At 41.1% G+C, this 25,302-nt stretch overlaps 1 protein-coding gene across 1 annotated transcript in view; it reads left to right on the top strand.

Annotated features, from left to right (window-relative positions):
• The window catches only part of NDUFA10 (NADH:ubiquinone oxidoreductase subunit A10), a 47,938-nt gene that overhangs the window by 10,260 nt on the left and 12,376 nt on the right, over positions 1 to 25,302 (top strand). The window contains exons 7-9 of the mRNA XM_054380988.1: positions 1,118 to 1,172; positions 14,029 to 14,114; positions 22,093 to 22,201. Of these exons, the coding sequence (XP_054236963.1) occupies positions 1,118 to 1,172; positions 14,029 to 14,114; positions 22,093 to 22,201 (250 nt within the window). The remainder of the gene's footprint in view (positions 1 to 1,117; positions 1,173 to 14,028; positions 14,115 to 22,092; positions 22,202 to 25,302) is intronic.

The raw sequence follows: 25,302 nt of genomic DNA, 5'->3' as shown, positions 1-25,302 counted from the left end.
CTCCCAGATCAGCTGAAGAAGGTTTGGCAACAAGTCTTACTGCGAGAAGGGCAACGAGGCTGGTGAGAGTCCTTGAGCACAAGCCCTATGAGGAGAGGCTAAGGGAGCTGGGACTGTTTAGCCTGGAGAAGAGGAGGCTCAGGGGTGACCTCATTGCTGTCTACAACTACCTGAAGGGAGGTTGTAGCCAGGAGGGGTTTGGTCTCTTCTCCCAGGCAGCCAGCACCAGAACAGGAAGACACAGTCTCAAGCTGCACCAGGGGAGGTTTAGGCTGGAGGTGAGGAGAAAGTTCTTCATAGAGAGAGTGGTTGGCCATTGGAATGTGCTGCCCAGGGAGGTGGTGGAGTCACCATCCCTGGAGGTGTTCAAGAGGGGATTGGATGTGGCACTTGGTGCCATGGTTTAGATAGTCATGAGGTTTAGGGTGACAGGTTGGACTCGATGATCTTTGAGGTCTCTTCCAGCCTTCTTGATTCTATGATTCTATGAGGGTGGCTGTGCCTATGTAGTAGTGAAATGTGTTCATCTAGGAGCTCCTGTCATGGCCTTACTCTGCAGGTGCCTTTTCTGTAATGGTTGCTGTATCAATAAGAAAGTCTTGTAACCAGGAAGCTATTACCTGTTTTAAATGTTTTTTTTTTTTTCCACTTACAGACCCTGCTGCCTGCATTGTATTGCTTCAGTTAGCTCAGTGTTAGAACATAAAGAATGTATTCGTCTCTTAAAAATTAAATATTAATGTATTTGTTATAAAATAGGTGTATGAAAGTTTTGAGTTAGGCTGATTGGACATTTCACTTGGCTTCCAGTAGATTTGGGCAAGTATCTACATTAGAGAAATGGAAACAAATTCACAGATAGAACTTTTTTTTTTTAACTGAAACTATGTAGGTACCACAGGCCATTTGCCCTTTAAAACCAAATTTCTACCAGGAAAGGAGCAATGTACAAGCCTACCTGGAATTCTATTGCAAGAACTCTAACCATTAAAAAAGCTGTAATAACTCTGCTTCTGTGTTTCTGCCTTTTAACTTGATTTCTGCTTCATTTTGAAGCAGCAGGGAGAGGATGGGTAGAGCAGTTGTCAGGGCAATTCAGTTGTTTTTCTCTTTGCAGTGAGACCACCGAGATTCTGCAGTACACAGGAACTGAAGCAGAGGACATAGAGAAGGTAAATGTTTGCTGCATATATTGCTTCCCCCCCCCCCCCCCAAACTTCCAAGACTGCAATGTAAAGGAAACATGTTGTCCTAGATAACAAACTTGGTTAACTACTTAGATGCATTGTGTATGTTGCTATGACAAAGATCTGGGCTGGCTCTGTACTAGAATATTCTGGTGAGTGTCTGTCGCTGTCAGGAGAGTGGAAATTTCACTTCTCATCCCTGTTGCAGAAATTCCTTTCTGGCCGGACAAGCAAAGTCCTCTATAGACCACATGATTATCACTAATTTTTTAGTGTCTTTGATGTACATCTTTAGATATAACTTATGCCTGGTGTTTCCAAATTTAGTTCATTTCTCCATGCAGATCCTTTGAAGGAGGTGAAAACAACATTCCCTCAGAACCTGCTGGGCTGTGCAGTGTTTGTTCAGTCAGCATCCCTCTTTGAAGTGGCTGGTGGGATAGGCAAGGCTTTGCATACCTCAGTTTGGGAACTGATGGCATTAACCAAGAGTTAAGTCAAACCCAGCTGTGACTTTATCTACCCATGTAAGGTTGTTCTGTTGGCTTTTGCCATTGAGCAGTGTCCTGTGTTGGAGTTTGGCACACAAATTCTTGTGTGGTAAAACAGCTGCTGTTTTCTAAAAGCTGGTCACTACTTGCTTACAGCAAAGAGCTGGGTAATCAGAGCTGTTACAAGTGTTGTAGCCTTGGGTTATTGATTTATATGAGCTAGCAGGTGGTATCTGAACTGCAGACTTGCCTTCCAATGGTTTTACCAGACATATTAGCCTTGCACCAAGCCAGATAAATTGCCTTCTCATTTCCAGAAATACACCTGCTCTTACTATGTGACAGGATTAACATGAGATCATTGCTTTTTCCTACTCTGCTGTGTAATTTTTATGGAGTAGGTGTAATGTATTACTTCAGCAAACATGCTCACAGTGGACTCGTGGGACAAGAAACCGTTCGCTTCTCCATTATTAACTTTTGTCTGTAGCTACTGTCCCATGTTGAGAAGAGCAGCAAGGTTTTTGTAATGCTGGACAAGTCTGTAGTGGGCTTGTTTTAGTTCTAGGGATGGAAGCTATACAGTGAGTCCCTCAAAGCTCACTTTAATTCTGTAGTAGCAATAAGGATCTCAGCTGCACTAAAAACGTCTTTTCATATGTGTCTTGCCGATACTAATATTTTCATCCTGTTTTTCTTCTCTGAAAGCTCTGACAATTCTTCTGAAGTCCACTTAATGCTCTCTTTTCTGATACAGTGGAAAAGAAATATAAGGCTCATTACATTGGTTTTTGCTTTAAGAAATAAGTCAAGGCAATTGCACAGCAGTTAGTGATTAATTCCTAAATCAGCTGGGAAGAGAGAAGCAGCAGAGTGATAACTCTGAGGTAGAAAACTTAGTAGTTTGGGAAAGGGAGCAGTCTGGAAAAGTATAACAGGCAAAAGGGAAGCCATATTTGTTTCAGTATAGCAGCCCCTGTCCACCCACCTGCACTAAGTATGGTGTTCAGCAGGTTGTTGGATGACTCCCTGCAGATGTTTGCATGTAGTTCTGGGGAGACACTTCTATCTGGCCATGGGAAATGTCTTGCAGCCATTCCTAGCTGAACCTCCAGGCCAGTGCTTCACTAAAGATATGTAAGCCCAGCCTTGATGTTCATAGCAAGGGAGGTTTCTGACTGCTTACTGCCCCTGTGGAACTCTTCTTACAAAACAAGATACATGAACCTTTATGGGTGTTGCAGGTGGCACACTATTACTGCTGTGCTCGCTTGCTAGTGGTCTGGGTTTGACTGAAGTCAAGGTAATTTTCTTTGCAAGAGCCCATATGGTGCTGTGCCTTAGATCTGCCCAGAACAGTGCTGCAAATGCAGCAGTATTTTGGCTGTTGCTGAGCAGTGCTTTCACAGTGCCAAATCTGCCTTTAACACTGCTTGCTGTAATTAGGTTGGGGGGTGTGCAGACCGGTTTGGGGAGGGGCACAGCTGAGACAATCTGACCTGGACTGACCAAAGGGATATTCCATACCATGTAACTTCACTATTAGCAAGAAAACTGCAGGAAGGCTTTTTCCAAACTAGCAGTTGCTGAGGACAGTCTTGGGAGCAAGGGGCTGGAAAATCTTCTCAACCTTTGAACTTGGTTCCTACTGTTGGAACAGGTGATGTATCTGTTTCACTTGAAGTCTATAGTAAACTCCCCTGTTCAGCCCAACTTTGTTCAAAGGAACAAAGTATGGATTTTAGTTGGCCTTCTATGTTACAATAGTTTGTACCTAATATCCTTGTGTGCCCTTATAAAAGCTTTGTGAAGCAGAAAATAACACCTTCCCTGGTCATAAAATTTGTACCTCCTGTTGACTGCACTGCTGTGCGTTTCTAGGCCTCTTAGTTTCCTTTATGAGAAAGTGGTTGTGTGCTGTGTTTTGGGTCCTGCCCTATTGTGGCAGAACCCATGCAGTTAATGGGCAGTTTCTGGACACTCATGCAGTTAATAACAGAGGTTGTCATTATTAACCAGTAAACTTGTGAGGCAGTTTGAGTTTATACCCAGAAAAAAGGCTGATGGCTTCAATGTGGCACCAAATAAATAGAAGTTCACTGTGAAATCACACTTCAAGGAGGCAACTGTTTGCATTGGAATAGTGCAAAATTTCTGAAGTCTCTGGAAATGAGGTGATTTTTGGAAGCTTCAAAAAAAACAGATAAAAATCCAAAGGCCTTTCCCTTTTTGTAAGATCAACTATATATATGCAAATAGCTACCTGCAACCTTCACCAGCAGACAATTCTGATGTGAATCCTTCTGTATCATCATGGGCAGCGGCAAGGCTGCACTTTCAATACCCCGTTCAGTTTTGTATCCATCACTACAATAAAGACATTGAGGTGCTAAAGAGGCCAAGGGGAGGGGTATCTTGCTCTATACAGCTACCTGAAAGGTTTCAGAGATGTAGGGATCAGTCTCTTTTCCCAACTACTGAGTGAGGAACAAGAGGAAACAGCATCAAGTTGCACCAGGTGAGGTTTAGGTTGGCTATTTCTTCACTGAAAGGATTGCAAAGCACTGGCAGAGGCTGCCCAGGGCAATGGCAGGGTCACTATCTGTGGAGGTATTTGAAAGACACAGATGAGGTGCTTAGGGACATGGTTTACTGATGGAATTGGCAGTGCAGGGTTAATGGTTGAGCTTGATCCTAAAGGTCTTTTATAACCTAAATGATTCCATGATTTTCAGGAAGGGGGAGAAAAAAAGGACTGAAGAAGAAAAACCTTCATATTTTGTCTTTAGTCCTGGAGTTACTGTTTCTGAATAGCTCTTGAATCTCAGATTTCAGTCTTTTGAGCATGCCTGTGAAACATGGAGAGCACAGCCTCATTGTTCTTGTGCATAAAAAAATAAAGCATTGCTCTCCTGCTAGCAGGGTGCCCTTGTTTCTATGGTGGGCATACTGCAGCTGGAAGGCACTGCTTGTTAAAGTTCACACACCTGCAGCCACAGTGATTTGCAATGAGAAGCATCCTTTCTGTCAAGAAGAATCAGCATCCCAGGAATCAAATGTTCTCTGCCATATTTTTAGATTTTTTTTTTTTCCTTGAGGGACAAAAATAATAGGAAGAAGCTGAAATGAACAAAAAGCCAAGGTCAGGGTGTGGGTGGGAATATTGAGCAATTACTGTTTGTTTGTTTGTTTTTTTTCCCATGTAACATAAAGGATAAGATTTGAGAACCATGATATTTCAAGAAGGTAGCAATGTTTGGTAGCAGAAATAAGAGAAAGTTGGGATGAGGCTGTTATTTACTTGGTTTTGTCCCCTTCCTTCTCTAAGCATGTCTTGAAGTGGTCAGAATAAAGCAGTTTGTTTCCTCCTTTGAGTGTGTTTGCTTTTTCTTTTTTTTGTAAACTCCATTGCTAGAGATTTTATTTTAATCCTTTAAATCAGGGTTTGAAGTCACTCTGAAGCTCTTACGGCTCAAGTAGAGAGTCTTCCTGTGTTATCACTGTACGTAGGGTCATCAGTATGCACTGATTGTAGTTCTTAATTTGGTTGGACCAATCTGAGCTAGAGCAAGAACTAAAATTTTGAAGTATAAGATGTGGTATAATTTTCATTGTTAGAAGCTAGCTATAAAATATGGTACTCTTTTCCACTCCAGAGAATAAAGTTTTTTTTACTCTTCTGGTTCAGTTTACCTTGGAATGAAGTGGTTTAAATTTGGAAAGAAGAGTTAGCAGGATGGATTTGCCTTTGGCTTGGAGGCAGTTTGTTTACACCAGTGTATTCTGCTGACAGATAGCAATGCTTAGCTATTAGCTGCAATCTGCAGATGATTTGCTATGTGATTTGGGAACTTCTTTTTGTTTGTTTTTTTTTTTTTTTTTAAATCACCTTATAGTTGAATGGCTTCTAATTTGCTTATAGCAGATGTATGAAACTTAGAAATTACTTCTATTTCTGAAGTGAGTTTTGAAAGGATCATATTGTGATTAACATCAGTTGTAGTGGCCAAAGGAGTGCTGAGTGCTGAAATGAGCTTCATTAGCATGGCTCAGACTGCTTTTACCTGAGAATAAAACTGGGAATAAGTAGTAAGCTATATGTTTATTTTTTCTTTTTTTTAAAGCCCTGGATATTAGAAAAGGGCTGGAGGTAGAAAGGAAGTGGCTTGAAAACCTAAGTTGTTTCAATTTTTCTGTGCTTGTGCATAGTGTTTTTGTGTTATGTATCAGTTTTATTCAGTGTCACCAGCTTGTATAAACTGGAGAAAATGATGAAGATAGGAGGCTACTGACAGACCAAATTTGTGCCGTGTCCTTTGCTATTGCAGCAGTGAAATTTTGAATTTTCCAGTTGTAGGTATGTATACTGAGTTGCTTTCTGCAAGCTGTGGTCTGAACTTTGTAGGGTTGTAGCCTGTATTGCTCCTTCTGTCCATCTCTTGCTTGAAGAACCTGAGGGGAAGGAATTTGGGGAGAAGCCAACTGACAGAGCAGGCTATTGAAGTTTGGTGTCTTTGTCCTCGGAAATGATAGGAATAGGAACAGCGTCACCTTCAGCCATTCGTCACCCTCCTTGCTCTTCCAGAAACAGCATTCACCAGATTGTTGTGAAACAAGCTCAGAAGCTTAGCTGCAAAGATTATGGAAAGGAATCTCATTACTGAAACAGTTGTGGTTATTTTCCCCCTTTTTTTTCCCTCCGAAATCCTGCTGTTCTCTGCAATTCATTAAGTTGTCATCTCTCCTGGATATTATTACAAGTTGTGCTGTGATCAGGTTTAAATCATTCATTTCCTGCTAATTCCCAGGGGATGCTAGGATATTTATCTTTAAATTAGGAAGCTGTTAAGAAGCTGCTGGGAGAGATGTCTTCTGATATGATGATAGGAATGCACAAAACTAATTAGGATACAGTTTTCTTTTTCCCTGCAATAAATTGAGCAATAGAGTTAGTCACTCTATCATTAGTCCTGTTGTGAGCCATTGCAGGGTGTTTCCAAAGCTTTGCTGTGGAGTAGAGAAGCAATTTCTTTTGCATAGCTAACAGGAAGTATGGTGGAAATTCAGTGTTAACATCAGTTAAAATAAGTAATGGGTATTTGAACTAACTAATCTTTCTTTATATCCTTGAATGCTATTCTTGGGGATGTGTGTGTTACAGCAGTTTGGTAGGAAAAAACAGTTCTGAAATGCACTTTTGAAAAATCTTACAGATGCCTGTGATGCAGTTTTCTGTAGTGTTTTTTTGAAGGTTGAAACATTTTTCCATCAACATAGGAATTTGTTATTGTTTTTTTTTCTGGGTGTGAAACATAGTTTTCCTATGCTCTCAGCTGCAGCATCTGGCTTTGCCACTGTAGTAAATGAACTAACCAAAAGTGTCTTTTAGAGTTTTATTAAGAATAAGGACAAGCAAAGAAAACAGCATGCTGGGCTGAGTAAAGGGAACGAAAATCCAGCAAAGCAATGGTTTTTCTCTCCTTCTTATATAGCTATCTCATTTACATAAACAGACTTATGTTAAATAGAAGGCAGGACATGGTAATGGGTCCCCAGAATGTTCTGAAGTGCTCAGGAGAGGAAAAAAAAAAGGGATCAGAGAGTAAAAGCATCTTTCTCACAGAACACCGCAGAACTCCCACATACTTTTCTGACACACACATTCCAAGGCAGAGCCAAGCAAGGCCACCTTTATCTTTGATTTGTCTAATAAGAGGTCAAATTGAGCTCCTTGAAAACGATCTTCCAAATGAAATTCACTGAACTTAACTTTTTACTTGACACAAATCACATATTCCTCCATGAATATTGTAAAAATATTCACATCTCCCCTATTTCTCTTTAAGCCATAATTGATTTGTGTTATGATTTCTAAGTTTTCAAAACTACCTGTCATCTACCTTTTACCTAGAGGACCTATCATCCTAGGACAATAATTACAAATTACTAAGGCTTATACAGATCAGTGTTACAATTATTCTAAGAAGCATTACAAACAATACCTATTCATAAAGCAAATCTGAGGCTAATCTATTTTGAGTAAGTATTTTCAAAAGACCATCAATCTTTATTTATCTATGTCTACCCAATTTACTTTCACCTAGGAATATGTTAGGTGATATCTTTGATTTTGGCTGGACTCCTTATACAAAACAGGGTTAGGATCAGAGTTCCACCTGTATGTCAATTCTGCCTCCTTAGCCTACTGGGTTGCACCCAGCAGCTAGGTATGATGTCTTCTCGACAGCAATTGCATTCTTCAGGAACAGACTCCTTAACCTGCTTTAAGATTTTAGTAGGATTTCACTTTTCTACTTCCTCAGTTAGCTTGTTTATCATTTCCCAAAGTGCTTTTATTTTTATTCCTCTTTTTTACTAATTCCCTCAATTACTCCTAGTATTCCTTAACTAAAATTTCCCTATTATACTATAACATTATAAAATTATAAAACATTATGAAATCATAACATTACAAAATTATAAAACACAGTAAAATTGTAACAGATACAATACCATCTCTTACAACATCTAAAAACATTTGCAAACTCTAGGATGCTTTATATGAAATAGGGGTGTAAGAAATCCTCGGTGTCCTCTCGCAACGCAGATTCAATATCGGAGGGTAGGTTGAGTCTGTCTCGTGAGCTCCAGAGCTCCTGGATTAAAGTGTTAGGTTTATTCGGGTACTTATCTGGTCTGTTGGCACTAACCACAGTCCTGGATATACTTCAAACCACCTGTTTAGTGCTGGCACCAGCTTCACTTTCTTTGTAGAATCACTTCAGTCTCTCCAGGCTCAGAGGTTACTGTCCGTTCCCGAATTGGTCCTTTCACTCGTGAGACATGCATCCACCCTTTCTCCGCAGTTCGAACGGCAGCATCTGTTGTCAATAAAACAGGAAACGGTCCCTCCCAAGGGGGAATCTAATTCATTTCATAATTTGTCCTAATGTGAGGGGTATAGAGGTCCAAGGCCAGTGGGATAGGCCTATAGGCCCTCCACAAACATAAGAGTTACCTAAATTAAAAGCCTCACTTGTAAATTTTGCCCACAAAATAAACTCATTACCCCAAAGGGGTTATGTGGATAAAGAAGAGAAGAAGGTAACTTCCCTCTCTCTATACAAAAAAGGCTGGCATTAGCACCGAGAAGCATGACTTACACGACCCACGCATTTTTCTATGGCTGCTTCTGTAGCCGATTCTGAATCTGCAGTCTGCATTCAGAGGATGATAAAAGCACTGGTTAAACACATCTTGCTGAGACCTAGCATAGTCCAGAACCTGTTGAGACACAAACAGATCCTCTACCCCAGCTTACTAATTCACAGAAATCAGACCATTGACCTGTTTGTAGGTTTCAGACTTCTACTTTGGCACCTGAAGGTGCGGCATCGGTGGTGGTCAGGGAATTAGAATGGTGTATCATTAGGATCTCTTGAAAATCGTCAGAGAAATGCAAAAAGACTTTTTAAAACAGTAAATAGTTATCTGATGGGATACTCCAGCAATAAAAGGCTCACTACCAATGGCAAATGATATAGAATCATAGAATCAGTCAGGGTTGGAAGGGACCACAAGGATCATCCAGTTCCAACCCCCTGCCAAGGGCAGGGACACCTCACACTAGATCAGGCTGGCCAGAGCCTCATCCAGTCTGGCCTTAAACACCTCCAGGGATGGGGCCCCAACCACCTCCCTGGACAACCCATTTCAGGCTCTCACCACTCTCATGGGGAAGAACTTCTTCCTCACTTCCAGCCTTCTCCCCACTTCCAGCTTAATTCCATTCCCCCTAGTCCTGTCACTACCTGATATCCTAAAAAGTCCCTCCCCAGCTTTCTTGTAGGCCCCCTTCAGCCACAATAAGGTCACCTCAGAGTCTTCTCTTCTCCAGACTGAACAGCCCCAACTCTTTCAGTCTGTCCTCATAGGAGAGGTGCTCCAGCCCTCTGATCATCCTGGTGGCCCTACTCTGGACACGTTCCAGCATGTCCATATCCCTCTTGTAATAGTGGCTCCAGAACTGGACACAGTACTCCAGGTGGGGTCTCACCATGAACAGTAGCAATGATGACTAAGGAAAATGTATTAATAGTTACATGAGCAAATTTTTAAGCTGCCAAATTCAGTAATATGGCAGACCTGAAAAGCTCACAACCTCTCCAGAGTAAGTCTCATAATAATGAGGGATGTGATAATATTGTTGAACCTTCCAGTGAGTCAACATATAAATCCACACATGAACATATTCCCTAATTACACAATATTAAAGCATTGAGATATTTAGCCCCCAAATAGGAGGTTTCCTTGGGGAGGACACTCGTGAGATCCACTTCAGATTCACAGACATTGCCGTTTGTCCCATCCTTTGAGTCTGGCATCAGGAATAAAATCCTTATCTTAACAATCTTTATAAACACAAAGACCAAAACAACATTCTATAACGTTTCTAAAATAAGCTCTTAAATCCTGCCAAAAAGGCATGCTAGAAACTTAAAGAACTATGTGAAAATTAAACTATCAAAGTAATGTACAAGAAAAGTGCAAAAAGTGGGTATATCACATAAAGCGTGCTTCTCAAAATGAAAATTTCTTTACAGAGCTCCTCTTTTTAAAAAAAAAAATTAAAAATTGCCAGCACACTCAAAAAGAAAAAAAAAAGGTTCGAATAAAAAAAAAAAAGCTTAACCTACAAACTTATAAAACAATTTACACTTACTTATTAATCATTATTGTTAATGCAAAAATGCAATGACTACAGATATCAAAAGAGTAAGTGTCCAAAACTTCATACACTCAAAAATAATACCAAAAACACTATCCATATCAAGTTTACTTTCACAAAATGCTACAATACCTTTTTCTTCAAACTTAACACCGTTATTTTAAATTTCCCTGCTTGCAGCTTCCTACAGGCGTGGGGGAGAGAACAGAGAGTAAAAAGGGAGGGTGAAAGGGGGTGAGAGGATATGGAGTAGGAAAAAGTTCTTGTCCCACCATTTACAAGCTGTCATTAAGCTATCAGTCACTAGCTTTTTATTGCCATAATAGCCAATGGTAACTTTTTCCCTCTGAACCCTGTCAGTCTGTTTCTACTTCTAGTGTTTTCTGACTTTCTGTTAAAACATTTGCAAACAAGTTAGCTTTAGCCTTTTGTTTCTCTTCGTCTCTTCTTACAGATACCTTCTGAGCCTCTCGTAATAAATCTTCTAACCCTCTGTCTTGCCAATCCTCGATCTTCTCCAACTTCTTTCTAATATCTCCCCTTGATTTCACTACAAACTGCGTTCTGAGAAGTATCACTCCAGCTGCAGAATTGGGGTCTATTCCCGAATACATTTGTAAACTTTTCTTCAGTCTTTCCATCCATTCAGTGGGAGACTCGTCCTTCCTCTGTTGTTCACTAAAAGCTTTGTCAATATTTTTTCCCCTGGGTACAGCTTCTTTAATTCCTTCTATTAATGTAGTCCTCAGGTCACTCATATTCTGTCTCCCCTGAGGTTGTTGATGGTCCCACCCAGGATCTTGATTAGGCCACTTCTGATCTCCTGGTGGCCCCCCCTTGGTTTTGTCTCTCCCATATCCTCATTCCAGCCTGTCTGATCAAATTTCTTTCCTCTGAGGTAAATAGAATACTCAAAAATGGTTCTTTTGGCCATAGCTTCATACAGTAGTGGATCATCTTTTCCTTTGATTTACCTTTTAACAGCCCGCATTCCCCCCAAAACTGTACCATCAGACCGAGTGGGCTTTCCGGGGGGATAAAGGGAAGAAGCTTTCCTCCTTCCTGTTCTAAAGATTTATTCTTCTTTTGTCCCATTTTCTTAATTAATTTGTCTCGTGGCTACCGCAAATATTCATGCAAGTGAAAGAACCTCAATAATTCTCACCCGTGAATACTATTTCATAGCTACTCGAAAAGACTCATGCAGGCAGAGGAATCCCAGCCCCCTGCCGGCGGATTCTCTTAAGTACCTAAACTTAAGCACTTCGGTCTTTGACAGACCGGTAACCAAGGTTACCAAGGGTCACGACCCTGGCAAACGGCTCAGACAGAAGCCACGCAACTAAGAGATCCCGAAACCGGATCGCCTCGGAACTCAAATACGTAGCCGAAAACAAACACAGGTAGCTCTCCCCGAACGGAATACAATTTTACTCATTTTACTCACCCTCATCCGGGTCTTTGTGCACGAAAATAACGTATTGCCAATTGAACAAAAGGAATGTCTTTGCTTGCACTTATTCGGGTTCAGAAAGCGCTGATTTCCTGTCTTCCAAAGCCACACTGAAGCCACCGGAACTTTCGGTGGGGGGCCCCCTTCAAATGAGGCTGAAAGGCAGAAAAATCAAAACTTTCCCGGCCAACGCACCAAATTGTAGTAAATGAACTAACCAAAAGTGTCTTTTAGAGTTTTATTAAGAATAAGGACAAGCAAAGAAAACAGCATGCTGGGCTGAGTAAAGGGAACGAAAATCCAGCAAAGCAATAGTTTTTCTCTCCTTCTTATATAGCTATCTCATTTACATAAACAGACTTATGTTAAATAGAAGGCAGGACATGATAATGAGCCCCCAGAATGTTCTGAAGTGCTCAGGAGAGGAAAAAAAAAAAAGGGATCAGAGAGTAAAAGCATCTTTCTCACAGAACGCCGCAGAACTCCAACATACTTACCTGACACACACATTCCAAGGCAGAGCCAAGCAAGGCCACCTTTATCTTTTTTGTCTAATAAGAGGTCAAATTGAGCTCCTTGAAAACGATCTTCCAAATGAAATTCACTGAACTTAACTCTTTACTTGACACAAATCACATATTCCTCCATGAATATTGTAAAAATATTTACAACACCACCTTTGCCTCTTTAAGACAAAAATAGTTAAGCTGCTTCTAAACTTGCTTGAAGTTTTACATGCTTTGGTGGTATCATCAAAAGATTTTTAAAGTCCTTATCAACAAAATCTGTTTTCAAAAAATGTATATGCCTGAAGGACATGACCATGCAGTCATATCTATAAGCCATTACTTGTTGTCATAACATAATACTGGTAATACAGTGGACCTTTGTAGTTGAAACTACTTTGTAATTAACCTTTGTTACTGCTTTTAAGTGGTAGTAGATGGGATTTAGCATTTACTGTGATTGCAGGGAATAATTATAGTGGATTTAACATACCGTAAGGAATAAAAGTATTTTTCATTTACCATTCTGTTATTCATGTTGGTACTGGTGGCCTCCTTGTTGTCAGTGGCCTGCCAGTGTCATCAGGATTTCGTTCCTGACCTCATAGCTTTATCTTTTACTTATGGGGAAGGCCCCTAAAAAGTGATACTTGAAGAGGTAACAATCCACTCCTCTCCAGCTTGCTTCAAGGTACTATCTCCACCTTGTCATGCACCTTAAGTGCATACTCCTGACACTACTTCAGGTTTCCTTCAGGTCTAGTCAGTCATGAATAAGCTCAGGCTTGTGTTAAGCAATTACCCATTGGACCAGCAAAGATCTGTTTTCTGGTGAAGCCAGGCTGTAAATGAAGCTCAAATGTGGGATTGGTAAATTTGGGGATGCTGAGGAAAATAACTGGCTGAGCTGATGTTACTTGTTTGAATGGTGCTGGGTGCTCAGCTGTGAGTTTTACCTTGGGGTGTGTGCATGTGTAGGTAGCTCCTCTGCATGCACCTGTAGGTGGTCTGATGAAATGATGAGCATTTGGGCTTCTCTCAGGGTGACTGCTTCAAGTGTTTTGAGTTTTCTAGACTGAAACATGGCTCGATTTGTGATGTGAACCACACAGAGCAACCTGGAGAGGACTACAATTTCTCCTCAACATGTCTTGGTTACTGTGTTACTGACTCTTTTTGGAACAAACCAACCCAGCAAACCAACAGGCATCCTATGTAGCATGATATTTTTTGTTTGCAACAAAATGGGGTTAAATTTAGACTTAGTTCTGTTTTCTCCTCATTCTGCCTTTGGCAGGATTGTACTTTCTTTGCTTCCTTTCAACTTCAGTGACAGGTTGAAGAAGAGTGTCTTGGAGCAGGTAAGAATTTGGAAATAAGGCATCTCTCAGCCAGTTTATTACCTATCATCCTCTGCTCACCAAGGCTGAAAGCATGAAGAACTTCAGGGCTGGCCCCCATGTGTCTGCCCAGTGCTTATAGCAGGGTTGTGACCTCCAGAAATGTGACAGAGATGTTACACAGCTTTAGCAGCGAGGCCTTTTTGCTATGTGATTGTTCAATAACCCATTTTGATTATTTAATTGATTTGCAGATTGCATCCATTGATTATTTTTTTTTTTTTAATGTTCTGATCAGACTCATTTTTATCTTCTGATTCCAGGTAATTGAAGACATTGAGTACGTGAAGTTTGACAAGGGGCCATGGCTGGAGCAGGATGATGTTTCTTTCCATCATTTGAGACTTTAGTAAGTGTGATGTTTTCCAGTAACTGAATGTTACTTTGCATCAGATCTCAGGGAAAATGGTTAAAGCCTTGAGGTCAGCAGCAGTAGCAGGCTTTTGTAGTATTGGTGCTTGGCACTGTAATACAGTGTGGCATTTTGCTGCTGCTGCTAATTGATTAGATGAGAGACTCTAGACTAACAGATTGCATTCCATTAGTAAAGCGCAAGAACTCTCCAGGCATTTCCTAAGTACTGTGACCTGTGGCCCTTAGGGAGGTATTTTTGTGAGCAATTCTTTTCCTGGGTAATAAAATAAAAAAGCTTTTTACTTTAAACCAGCATTTATGCAGTTGGCATGGTGATTTCTCTTCTGTCCTGGCAGCATGACATCCTTCAACAAAGCTCATTGACAGAGCTTGTAGCAAGTTTTATGTGTGATGCTGCTTAGATTGGCTGTGTTTAGAGTGTGTTGTGTGTTTTACTTTGGTTTGTTTTTCTAAATCCAGTCTGATTTCTTATCCTGTCTGCTTTCAAATACCTTTCCAGCAGTTGAGGAGCTGGCCGACCAGAGTATAGGGAAAAGAAAAGGCATCAGGCAAACTGGAGTGACTGGTCAATAAATCCTTATTTACTCCTTTCCCCTGACTCCCAGTAAATAACTCTAAATAGAAGCTTTAATCCTAATTCATAGAATCATTAAGGTTGGAGAAGACCTCTAAGATCATCAAGTCCAACTGTCAACCCAACACTGCCATGACTGATAAACCATGTCCTGAAGTGCCACATCTACTCATTTTTTTAACATCTCCAGGGAAGGTGACTCTGCCACTTCCCTGGGCAGCCTGTTCCAACGCCTGACCATTCTTTCAGTAAAGAAAATTGGAATGAATCATGGAATGAAGTATTTCAGTTCTGTTGTCCGCCCTCTGTAATAACAAGGGGGATTGTAAAGTGCTGCAGTTTAAGGATGAGATTTTGTTGGGGGATTTGTTTGGGGTTTTTGAGTTTTGGATTTTTTTTTTTTTTTTGGTTAAAGGGCCTAGTCTGTTTAGTTACTTGTGAAGAGATCAGACTCAGATAGTGTATTAAAATGCTTTGCAAGTACTCCATGATGTTCTGTCCTCCAGTTCAGCTGGGGAGTGCTACTGGTGGGCCTGCATGTGTCCTCAGTACTGAAAAGAGGTAGCCTTCTAAACTCCAAAATATGTTGACCCAAGCTATGTTACAGATGTAGAGACACTTAGATGAAGTATGAAGAGTGCCACTCAGAAGTTGTTGATGAACAAAATGTTCTCTGGATAACCCTGTATAAAGAATAAATCTATGCTTGTAAGGCTATAAATAGAGATAACCTTGCACTAAAGTGAGGCAGACTTCCCATTTTGCTAGACCTTCATCTTTAGACTGAATGTGCAGGTAGCAAGTGCAAGGTAGTTGCTGTTTTTTAAACAAAATATGAGAATTATGTTCTTTCCATATTTCTGGTTGCTTCAAGTTAATAGAAACAGATTTTTAAAACAATGTCTGCCCTTGAATTTCTACCTTTGTGACAAGCATTGGAAGAGTAAGTTAAACATTCTTACAGGTTTCTGATACTCTTTTGCCTTTTACTTTTTTGTGCTGTTACTTCAAATGTTTCCTAAAATTAGAGATACAGTGTTCCTTTTCTACAGCCTTTCTATCAAGGGTGAAAATGAATCACAGAAGAGCAGTATTGGGTGGCATCTAAGAAATAAGTTATGATTTGGGTGCCCTTGAAGTATCTGTGAAGTCGTTTCTTTGTATAGTAATTGAAAGATAGCAGCTGGTAACTTAAAACCTGCAAAACTGTCAATATCAGTTTTTCTTTGAAAGAAAACAGTTACTTGTTTTCCTGTGGCTTCATACTGGTGCAGATTAAGAAAGGATTGTTAATTGCAGAGAGTAGGAGGCAGTTAAAGGAAAGCATAGAATCAAGGAGCAATATATTGTTATTGTTATATGAAAATTCTACTTTGTAGAAAGGGAATAAATTGCATTGTTAACCCTGGAGGAGGGTGGCAGGGTCTCCTGTACAAGACTTTTGTCATTGTAGGTAATATGAAGTTATTTCTTCTGTTGACAGTGTTCAGCTGTTTTAAGACCTTGCAGTGCAACAAGCTGCTAATTTAAATGTTCTTATGGTTTGAGCTTTGCTGTTCCCTTTGCCTTCAGAACAGCACTGTCAGGTAGCATTCATGTTTGGATGTCTTTACAGTAATGTTGGTGAGACACTGAAACAGGTTGCCCAGGGAGGTCATGGAAGTGTTTGAGTCCTTGTGCAACCTAGTGGAAGGTGTGGCTGTCCATGGCAGGGAGGTTGGAACTAGATGGCTCTTCAAGGTGCATTCCAACCTAAAACATTGTACAAATTGGTGAATGTGCTGTGAGTCTGCTTTGCATCTTCATTTGGTGCTGGGGTATTGAGACCTCTGTCAAATGTGTTACAAGTCCTGTGCCAGTTTTGTGCTCGTCCCTTGCTCAGCTGAATGAGGGAAATCATGGGCAGTATGTTGAGCAGCCTGGTAGAGCACCTTTATAACTTTAAAAACGTGGACTTGGACATAATCTTTTCTCATGTTAACTCCAGAAGTGCAGGACAGACACGAGTCTCCTGTCACAGCTTTCACAAACCTCACTCATGAAAATGTCAGGGCTAATGCCAAACAGGACAGTTGGGGAAGGACCAAACAAACACTGCAGGGAGTCAGCTGCTTGTCTTCAGGGTTGGAATTGCATCCCAAAGCATCAAATGCCAAACTCAGGTGCCAGTTCATGGATGTTAAACCTGATGCTTTCCTTGCTTTTTCCAATGTCCAAGTAGAAAAGAGCTTGTGGTATGTACCCAGCCATGTACCCATTACATCCCATGCCTACAGTAAATTTTCCTGTAGGGAAGAGGTTTGGAATTTTTTTCACGTTGCTGGTGGTCTGTCTGTTCTGTACGCTGGCACCTGCTGCCCCCCTGTGGGTGTTTCTGGGAGACTGCAGAAAGTATTCCTTTGGTTTTTTCATCAGTTTCTTCACTGACCTCCCAGCGTTTTGCACTCATTCTGACTTGGGCCATTTCAGCTGTACTGTTGCAGGGGCAGCATGCTCTGACCAGGCACCACAGCGATGGTGCTGGTTTGGCTGGCTAGGCAGTTTTACTTTCCAAAACTTCGGCTTGTATCAGCATGTCTGGGGGAAGGGGAGCAGTGAGGGTAACTCTTTCATTGCACATATGCAGGGTCTGAGGCACAGAAACCCCAGCAGGGCCTTTGACTGCTTTGGTAATGCAAATAATCTAATCAAACTAGTGAGCCACACCCATACAAAATCAGCTGCATAATGATACCTTTTATCTCCCAGCCTTGCCCTAGAGTCTTCTCTTCTTCGCCCTAATAGGGAGTAAGCAGTGTGGTTGTGGGGCTGAGGCGTGTCTTGGTAAAAGGTTAAAAATGTATATACTTGTGTTTGTAAGCTGGAGAGATCTCCAAGAAGATACTCCTTACAGCTTTCCTCTTCTGCAAGTGCCAAGTCTTTTTGAAATGTCTCAAAGAGTTCCTCTATGGCCACTGCACTGTCTCAAGCATGTTTTTATCCGTGCCCTACCGTGTAAAATTGTGTGACTGTCTACATGCGTTGCAAAATATATCATGTATTGGAATGAGGAGCTGTAGTTTGTTACCTGTGTTACTTTATCAGATGGTGTGGGGGAGTTTACAGCATTTGACTTGTTACATCAGACAGGTCTATAGTTAAATCTGTTACATCCCAGCAGTTCCTTCATAATTTGCTAGAGCAGAACATATTTTTTATGGGCAAGTTGTTGGCTTTTTAAAACTACCACTGATTTAATGTTTTTAAAAAAAAAAAAAAGATATTGGCATTTGGTTTAGCCTGATGAAGAGGAGATCTATTTCCATTTAATCCATCCATGAAACAGTTTGCCACTCTCATCTGTTCAATTTTGCTCATTAATAACTCTTAATGTGCCAATGTACAAACCCTGTGTAGTAAATCCTCCAGTGTTGAATTTGATGGGACATCAGATGCTTTGAAGTTGTTACAGAAGTACCTTGTATGTGTAGCAACTGGTCATTCCTGACTTCTCTGAATGCTTGTTTAGCTTCTTGGAGCTATTGCTGACCCCTTATTTCCTTTCTGTAGATTTTACTCTGGTTAGATGAAATGTTGTAGCAAGGAAGCACTGAAGCTGAATGGATGAGAGCAACCCTTCAGCTCTGTGATTACCTTCACGGTGTAGTTGAGCATGCTTAGCAAAAGGAAGAAAGGTCCATGTGTGGATATCTGTCCTACTTCAAACAGCAGGACTAGAAATTCTTCCAGGTGTATTGGTTTTAAAACTTTTTTGTCAGGAAGATTCCTAAAATCACAAACTATTCAATGTAAAACTTCTGACGCTATTAAAAACTGCTTCCTTTAGTGCCTTATTTCTCTCCTGCTGCAACTGGAACAGTTCTTTGTAATTACAGTGGCTTTTTATAGATTTCGAGGGCCATTGTTGCACCTTCTCACCTTCTCTCACAGACCTGCTTTTCTTGGCAAACTCTTTTTCTTTCTTCGTGTTCACGGTGATTGTTTGCTCACCAAGGGAGTGGCCACGTTTCACCTTGGCCGTGGCATTCTTGTTCTGCCTTTGGCAGAAGGAGGTCTGTATGCCATTGCCCTGCCCTTGCTAAGTTCTGGAGGGAATTGGGTGAGGAGGAAATGACAGGCAAGGAAAGATACATGGTGGGTGGGACAGCTCACAGCTGTGCTGTATGCCTGCTGAATGAGCACAGGAGTAGAGGAGGTCAGTACAGTTAAGAATTGGATGCAGAAACCGTCTCTCCCACTCAGCTCTGTGGCCATGGTATGAGTCAAGAGCATTTCTCCTTTCCCCTCTCACAGGCATGGGCAAAATCATGAGTGTCTCTCACAGTTGCTGGTTCACTCACATGTGTTGGTTTCAAGGCGAGTGAGAAAATGCTCTGTTTTCCAGTGGGATCCAACTGCTTGTTCTCAAGTTACTTTTGTGTTGTAAGTGCAGAATTTAACTTGATATGCTTTTTTGTTGCTGGTTCTAAGCCTCTTTAGCAAGTGAATGGTTTTAGGTAAGAAGCATTGTTTTTCTAATACTGTGTATTGTTGTGTCACTTCAGCTTTTGTGACTATGCCAACATCTTTTGTTGAGAAATCATGGCTCAGACTATGCAAACTGGATTTTCGTTTGGTTGGCTTGTTTGTTTTTTTCCAAACAGTCTTACTCTATCCTACTTACACCTTTAGCAAATATGTTCATAAGACTTCATGGTGTTCACTGTGGTAGGCAATCTTAAGATTTTGTCATATATACAGTAGGTGAGGGGGGAAAAAAGCCAAGTTACTTGTGTATCATCAGGCTTCTGCAGATTCCCTGAAAAATCTGTGTCCCCTTGCTGGTTGGGCCAGATGATCCTTGGAGTCTCTTCTGCCTTGCATTTTGTGATTCTGTAAATTGTCTGTATGGGGAAAAGGATTTCCTCCTCCAAAAAGAGGCAGGACTGTCCCAGGTCCTCATACCTGCTCATGTATGTCATGCTGGACATCGCATGTGAAGTAGGTGTGTAATAGGTGCTTTTGGAGCAGAGATTATCTGCCCATTGCTGTAGTATAGTTGGAAGTGTGATTCCTGTGTAGTTGTGAGAAGAGCTCAAGTGATGGGATTATGGATAATTGCAATCTTAATGAGCTAAAATCTTAGGTTCCTGCAGTATTAGGACCACACAGCCACTTACATGTTCTCAGCTAAGTGTCACATGATCTTATGGGTAGGTAAAGCACGCTCTGGGAAGCTGTGCTACTGTGTGATGAAAGCTGCTTCAAGAAAATATGGTGAAGTGCCAGAAAATAGTAAATAGTGATAATTTTGCGCTAGAGGAGAGAGAGTACTAAGGAAACATAAAAGGTGCTTTTAAATGCTTCCTGCTGAGCAGTGAATTAGTTCTGGCAAGCAAATGCAGTTTCGTGGTTAAAGACATTGTTGTGGCAGGTGGCTTTGGGTGGTGCTTTTAGTTAGCATTCATAGTTTGTTTTTTTTTTTTTCTGAAGGTGCAGAGCTGAAGCTGGAGAAGCCATCTTTGGTAGCATTAAACTTGCTTTTTTTTTTTTTTTTTTGTGCAGTGGTTTCTTTGGAGGCAGCGGTTGTGAGAGCAAAGATGATTTAAGAGCAGCAGGTTTTCCATCTTGGCCACTAACTAAAACAAGTTGTGCCTGGGAATTGTTCTCTGCAATTGCCATTTGGCTGAGATTCACAAAGGAACGGATTAACTGCAGATGGATTAACTACTGGACACAGTTTGCATGTCAAATTATACTTCACATATGCCTTGACGAATATTATCTGCTCTCTCCTACAGACTTGTAAGGTCCAGAACATCTGCTGCTACTTGTCAGAGCACGGACTCTCCCATTTCAGTGGGAGCTGCAGAATGAACTGTATTTAAGGACTGAAGAGCTGATATCTGAAGGCCTGCTTTTTGCCAGGACTTTTTTTTTCTTTTTTTAGTTGTGGGTTAATTAGCAGTAGGTATTAGAGCAGATCCCTTCTCAGCAGAACCTCGAGAGAGGAGACTTAGCAGGTGTGAAGGTGGTGTTCTTAAGGTATACTGGGGTGCAGAAATAAAACCGGTTGCATTGTCAGATCACTGTTTTGGGCAAGGTATTCCATCCCAGCTTGGTTATCCCAGGCTATCCTGGAGTGGGAAGGCTAGGACTGGCCCACAGGAGGGCTAGTGCTAGCATGTTATGAAAAGAAATCCTGCTGTGTTTGTGAGGAGGTGGAGGAGGGCTCCTTTTCCTGGTTTCCAGCATGGAATACATACACATTGATTGTATGTGAAGATAGATAACACGTAGTAGCTTATAGGAAGTGTTTTTGGTGCTCCTCCTGGTCTTGTAGAATGATGTTTATCCTTGCCTTCTCCCATCTCCACTTTTACTCAATTATTGAATTTCCTTACTAATTTTTCTGTAGTAGGATAATTTGCAGTGTGCATGTCAGGATACACTAGCAGGCTAGTTTACTTGTAGAAACTATTCAGTGCTACGAAGTAAAGTCCCAAAATTTGTGATTTAGGGAAAAGAATTAGTTGCTTAAAGTAGATTAACTGCTTTGCTGAGGGCATATGCTTTGTGTATGTTTTTGAAGAAATGCAATTCAGTGAAAACAACTCAATCTGCAGAGTTTCCAGTTAATCACAAATGGGTATGTTTTTCCCCAAACAAGTATAGGTGGCACTGTTGGTCTGCATATAATACCAGAGTGCAGAAGGTGGCTTTCTAGCAGTTTCTGAGACGTTTTAAATTTGGGGTATTTGACAGTGCTGGTACTGTGCAGCATGGGTTTTTGGTGGATCCTGGTATTTGTGATTCCATCTGCTGCAGCAGGCTTTGCCCAGTTACTCTCTGGCAGGATACTAGAGGCACTGCTTGCTTCCAATGCCTGTGATTGCCTCAGCGTCCATCCGTTTAGGATAGGCATTTGGGGAAGAGCACCACCACCTTATTTTAATCCTTATGAGGGCTCACATATGAAAACTAACTGAGCAGTAGGCAATTAAATGAAGTCGTTATAACGAGATAGTTGTGGGAGTCAGTAAAACCACTGGATTTACCTCGCTTGCATAGGAAAGAAAAATTCTAGAGGTGGCTTACGGAGAAGGCTTTTGGGAATGACAGAACATCTCCAGGGAGGAACAACTTGGGGTGGGAATGGAAAAGTGGGGAGAAGTTGGAGCAGGAGCAAGTGGAATCAAGGGGAGGAAAAGAATTGTATGTGAGGTAAAGATAGTGTATTCACTGTAGCTGCAAAATACCCCAGACCTGTGGAACCAGTGTTTACCAGAGAAATAACTTTTCAATATTTGGTCAAACTCAGAAGTGATGTTGCTCTCTTTGGGGCAGGCTGTAGACTAACTGTTCCTTTGTCTGTCTTTCCTTCTTTCTTTTGCTTCAGTGTTCAGGACAAACGTAAAGTGCTGGATCCCGTGTCCATCCCTCGCTTCATTCCAGAAATCACAATTGGAGGCACTGAATTTGATAAAATCTATTATGAATATCGATCGGTAAGTACTGCTGGAAGGGGAGTGGTTGTGTGATAGCCAGGCAGCCATCCCTGCCACAGTGGAAGCACCTTCCTAGCTGTCCTGTGCACAGCCAGAGTGTCTATCTCATGCACAAGGATACACATTTCGAAGAGTAAGTTCTGGATTTTGCCCAGATTCCCACCTTTTTTTGAAGTCTAGCTTCCCCATGAGGAATAATGAAGCAAATGGTTTGTTTTGTAAGCTGATTTTCTTTTTTGATCCTTAGATGTGGACTAAAAGATAAGTGGTTTTCATTTGTTTTTGTTTCTCCTGCCCTGATTAGTCTCTGACCTCTGAAATCTAAAATAACTCTTTGAGTCAAACGAGAAAATTGGAAACCCATGGCGGCTTCTATAAAGAAGACTGCTTATAAAACACTGAGGGAAGGGGTAGTTTTTTCTGGAGTAGGCTGAGGAGGTTTGAACGTTACATTGCTTCTCAAAACTGTTGTTGCTTTAAATAGTGTGTTTCTGTATGTGGGCACACATCCAAAGCCTGTTGTGGCCCAGCGCTCTCTTACACCTCATGTGGGCTCCCACACAGTGTTTTAATTAGCTGCTTGCCTTTCTGATTCTGGAGACAACGGTTTCCAGTTGACCTCGCACTTTGCCCTATCACTTACTGTTGTGTAGCTGGCATGAGGTCCTCTTGCACCACGCAGACTTTTCTGAAGGACTGGGTATTGTAAATTCTCGTTAGAGAAATTGTGGAGCTGATGACAATTAATACTGATTGGACAAACTGCAGTTTCAGATGGTGGTATATTTTCCAATTGGATTGAAATCTTTACTGCCAACATTTTTAAGCACTCACTGAAGACAAAGAAAGGTCTGTTTATATAAATTGTTGTAAACCATGGTTTTCATAACAAAACCACTATCATTTTTCTGGACCTGTTAGTATACAGTCTCTTACTGAAATTAAAATGCAGGACACAGTTTTGTGGGCTTGTTTGAGAATGCTGAACTTCAAATGTTTTCTTCTGGATTGGTCAGTTCAGAAGTCTGTGTGAATATTCAACATAATTTGTTCCTCTTTAGCTAGCTGTGCAGTGGAGAGGCTTCTGGGTTCATGCTGTTCTGCCTCATTTGAGATGTCTTTCTAGCTTGTAGAAGAGAGATAAAGATTGAAGCAACAGGCAGCATCTCAGTACTTCTTGAGACCATCTCTAATGGGTTTGAAAACTCTCTGGTCCATCTGAAGAATTTCTATAAGAATTTTGTGCTTCTTCAGAATGCATTTTTAAGTCCAAAACTTCAAACTCAACCTAAGGATTTTTGGAGTCGCTCACTCCAAGAGACGTCTGTGCTTGTGCAGCACATATGCAGCAGAACCTTCTGAAATGACTTGTTGCCAGCATGCAACATCCATCTGTACTGACAGTGCCTTTCTTCTCAAAGATGATAGGGTTTTTTGGCTGAAATGTCACTTTGCAGTGGAGCTGGGAATTACTGAGGCTGCCTGACACACAGCTAGATGTGACCTCAGCACTGCATGCTGAGACCTGGGGTAATACTTCTGAAAGCCTTCCCTCTCTAGCTGTACAACAGAACATTCCTCTTTGTGTTGGCAAGAAACTGACAATGCCCTGGCTCATCAAATAGCTGGCTTCCAGGAAAAAATTGTGACTTGCCTTGCAGAGGATACTTAGGAATAGGAATATGGATACCTGGGAAGGAAAACTGGGCTCTTGGATTGCTCTGCACAGTGCCAGTTAGTTGACAGCAGAAGCTGAGTGCTGTTAGTGCAAAAAAAAAATTGCCAAAATATCACCCTTTCTACAGGCATGTGGTTTTTTTCTTGATCAGGAAAGTACTCTGGAAGTTGACAGTGTTCTTTGGAATAAGGAAAAGGGGCACATTTCATGAAACATTCTGTTACATTCAGGCAATATTAACTACTCTTTTTGTCTCTTCTGGATGCTTGTAATCCTTCAGGGATGGAGCAGAGATCTATAGGGATGGTGTATAATGCAAAAGATGCTGAGTTTTCCTACTTCCTGTAAGCTGCTGGAAGGGGAAGCACAAAGCCAGCCCCACCCATTGTTTTATGTTCTAAGAATTAAATTCTTTGTGTTGAAACTTCAAAGATCTGTGTTTTTTCCATCCAAATTCATTTAGCAGATGAAGGTGTGAATTTTAGTTAGACAAGGCTTACATTCAGAGGTGATACAGCATGAGACCAATCAGTGCAGGCAGAAAAAGCAGATAAATTTACAGATACCTGAATGTTGACTATAGGATTTCTGGGTCTAATGAGGGAACTGTAAGCTGTTTCCTTGCCTATGTCTATACAGCCATGGTTACAGCTGGGCTACCACATGCATGATGAGGACATCAACATTTTAGACTCACATGAGTTTTAAGTAAAGACTTAATTATGGTATAATTACAGAACTTTCCCTTGTGGGAATTATGTGCTTTTAAAGTTAGTGTACTGATGTTTGCCACATAAATACAATGATTTGCATAGGGGATTTTTTCCTCGGCGGTCCTTTAACTAGTCACAAATCCTTGGTTGTACCAATAAGCAGCTAGCTGCTGTGCTTTTCAGAGTTGCATGCACACAATTCATGTTGCCTAATAATGGTGGTTTTCAGGGATTTGCAGACTCCAGGCAGAAGCTGGGCTTTGTGCAAATATTCATTAGTCAGAAGCAACTGAGAAGGGAGGAGGAGGAAACACTCTACAGAGCCCAAAATTTTAGTATTGCCTGCCTTTCTGCAGAATAACAAGGTAGCTGCAAACAGCTCTGAATACTAGAAGCTTGGGGGGAGGTTATGTATATCCTCTAAACTTCTTGTGTAAGCTTTCTGTTCACATGAGGAGGTGGCTTTCTGCTTCCTTCTCTTACCATAGTCATCTGACGAGGTTCAGGCATTCATAAACTTCTAAAGATGCTTTTCTGGCAAGGGAAAAGTAACCTTTTAGTCAAGTTATGTAGATCAGAGATAAGCATGTTCATTCTGAAGTGAAGCAACATTATTTTAGGAACTGTCAGACTAGTAAAGACTTGACTGCTTTCTTTTTTTTTTTTTTAACTGCTCTATCTCTCTGCTCTCTTCCAACCGCACACAATCC

Source organism: Indicator indicator, chromosome 5 (assembly GCF_027791375.1).
Source record: "Indicator indicator isolate 239-I01 chromosome 5, UM_Iind_1.1, whole genome shotgun sequence".
Classification (NCBI taxonomy): Eukaryota; Metazoa; Chordata; class Aves; order Piciformes; family Indicatoridae; genus Indicator; species Indicator indicator.
Note: the sequence above shows the minus strand (reverse complement) of the source record. Positions and strands in the feature narration are given on the sequence as shown.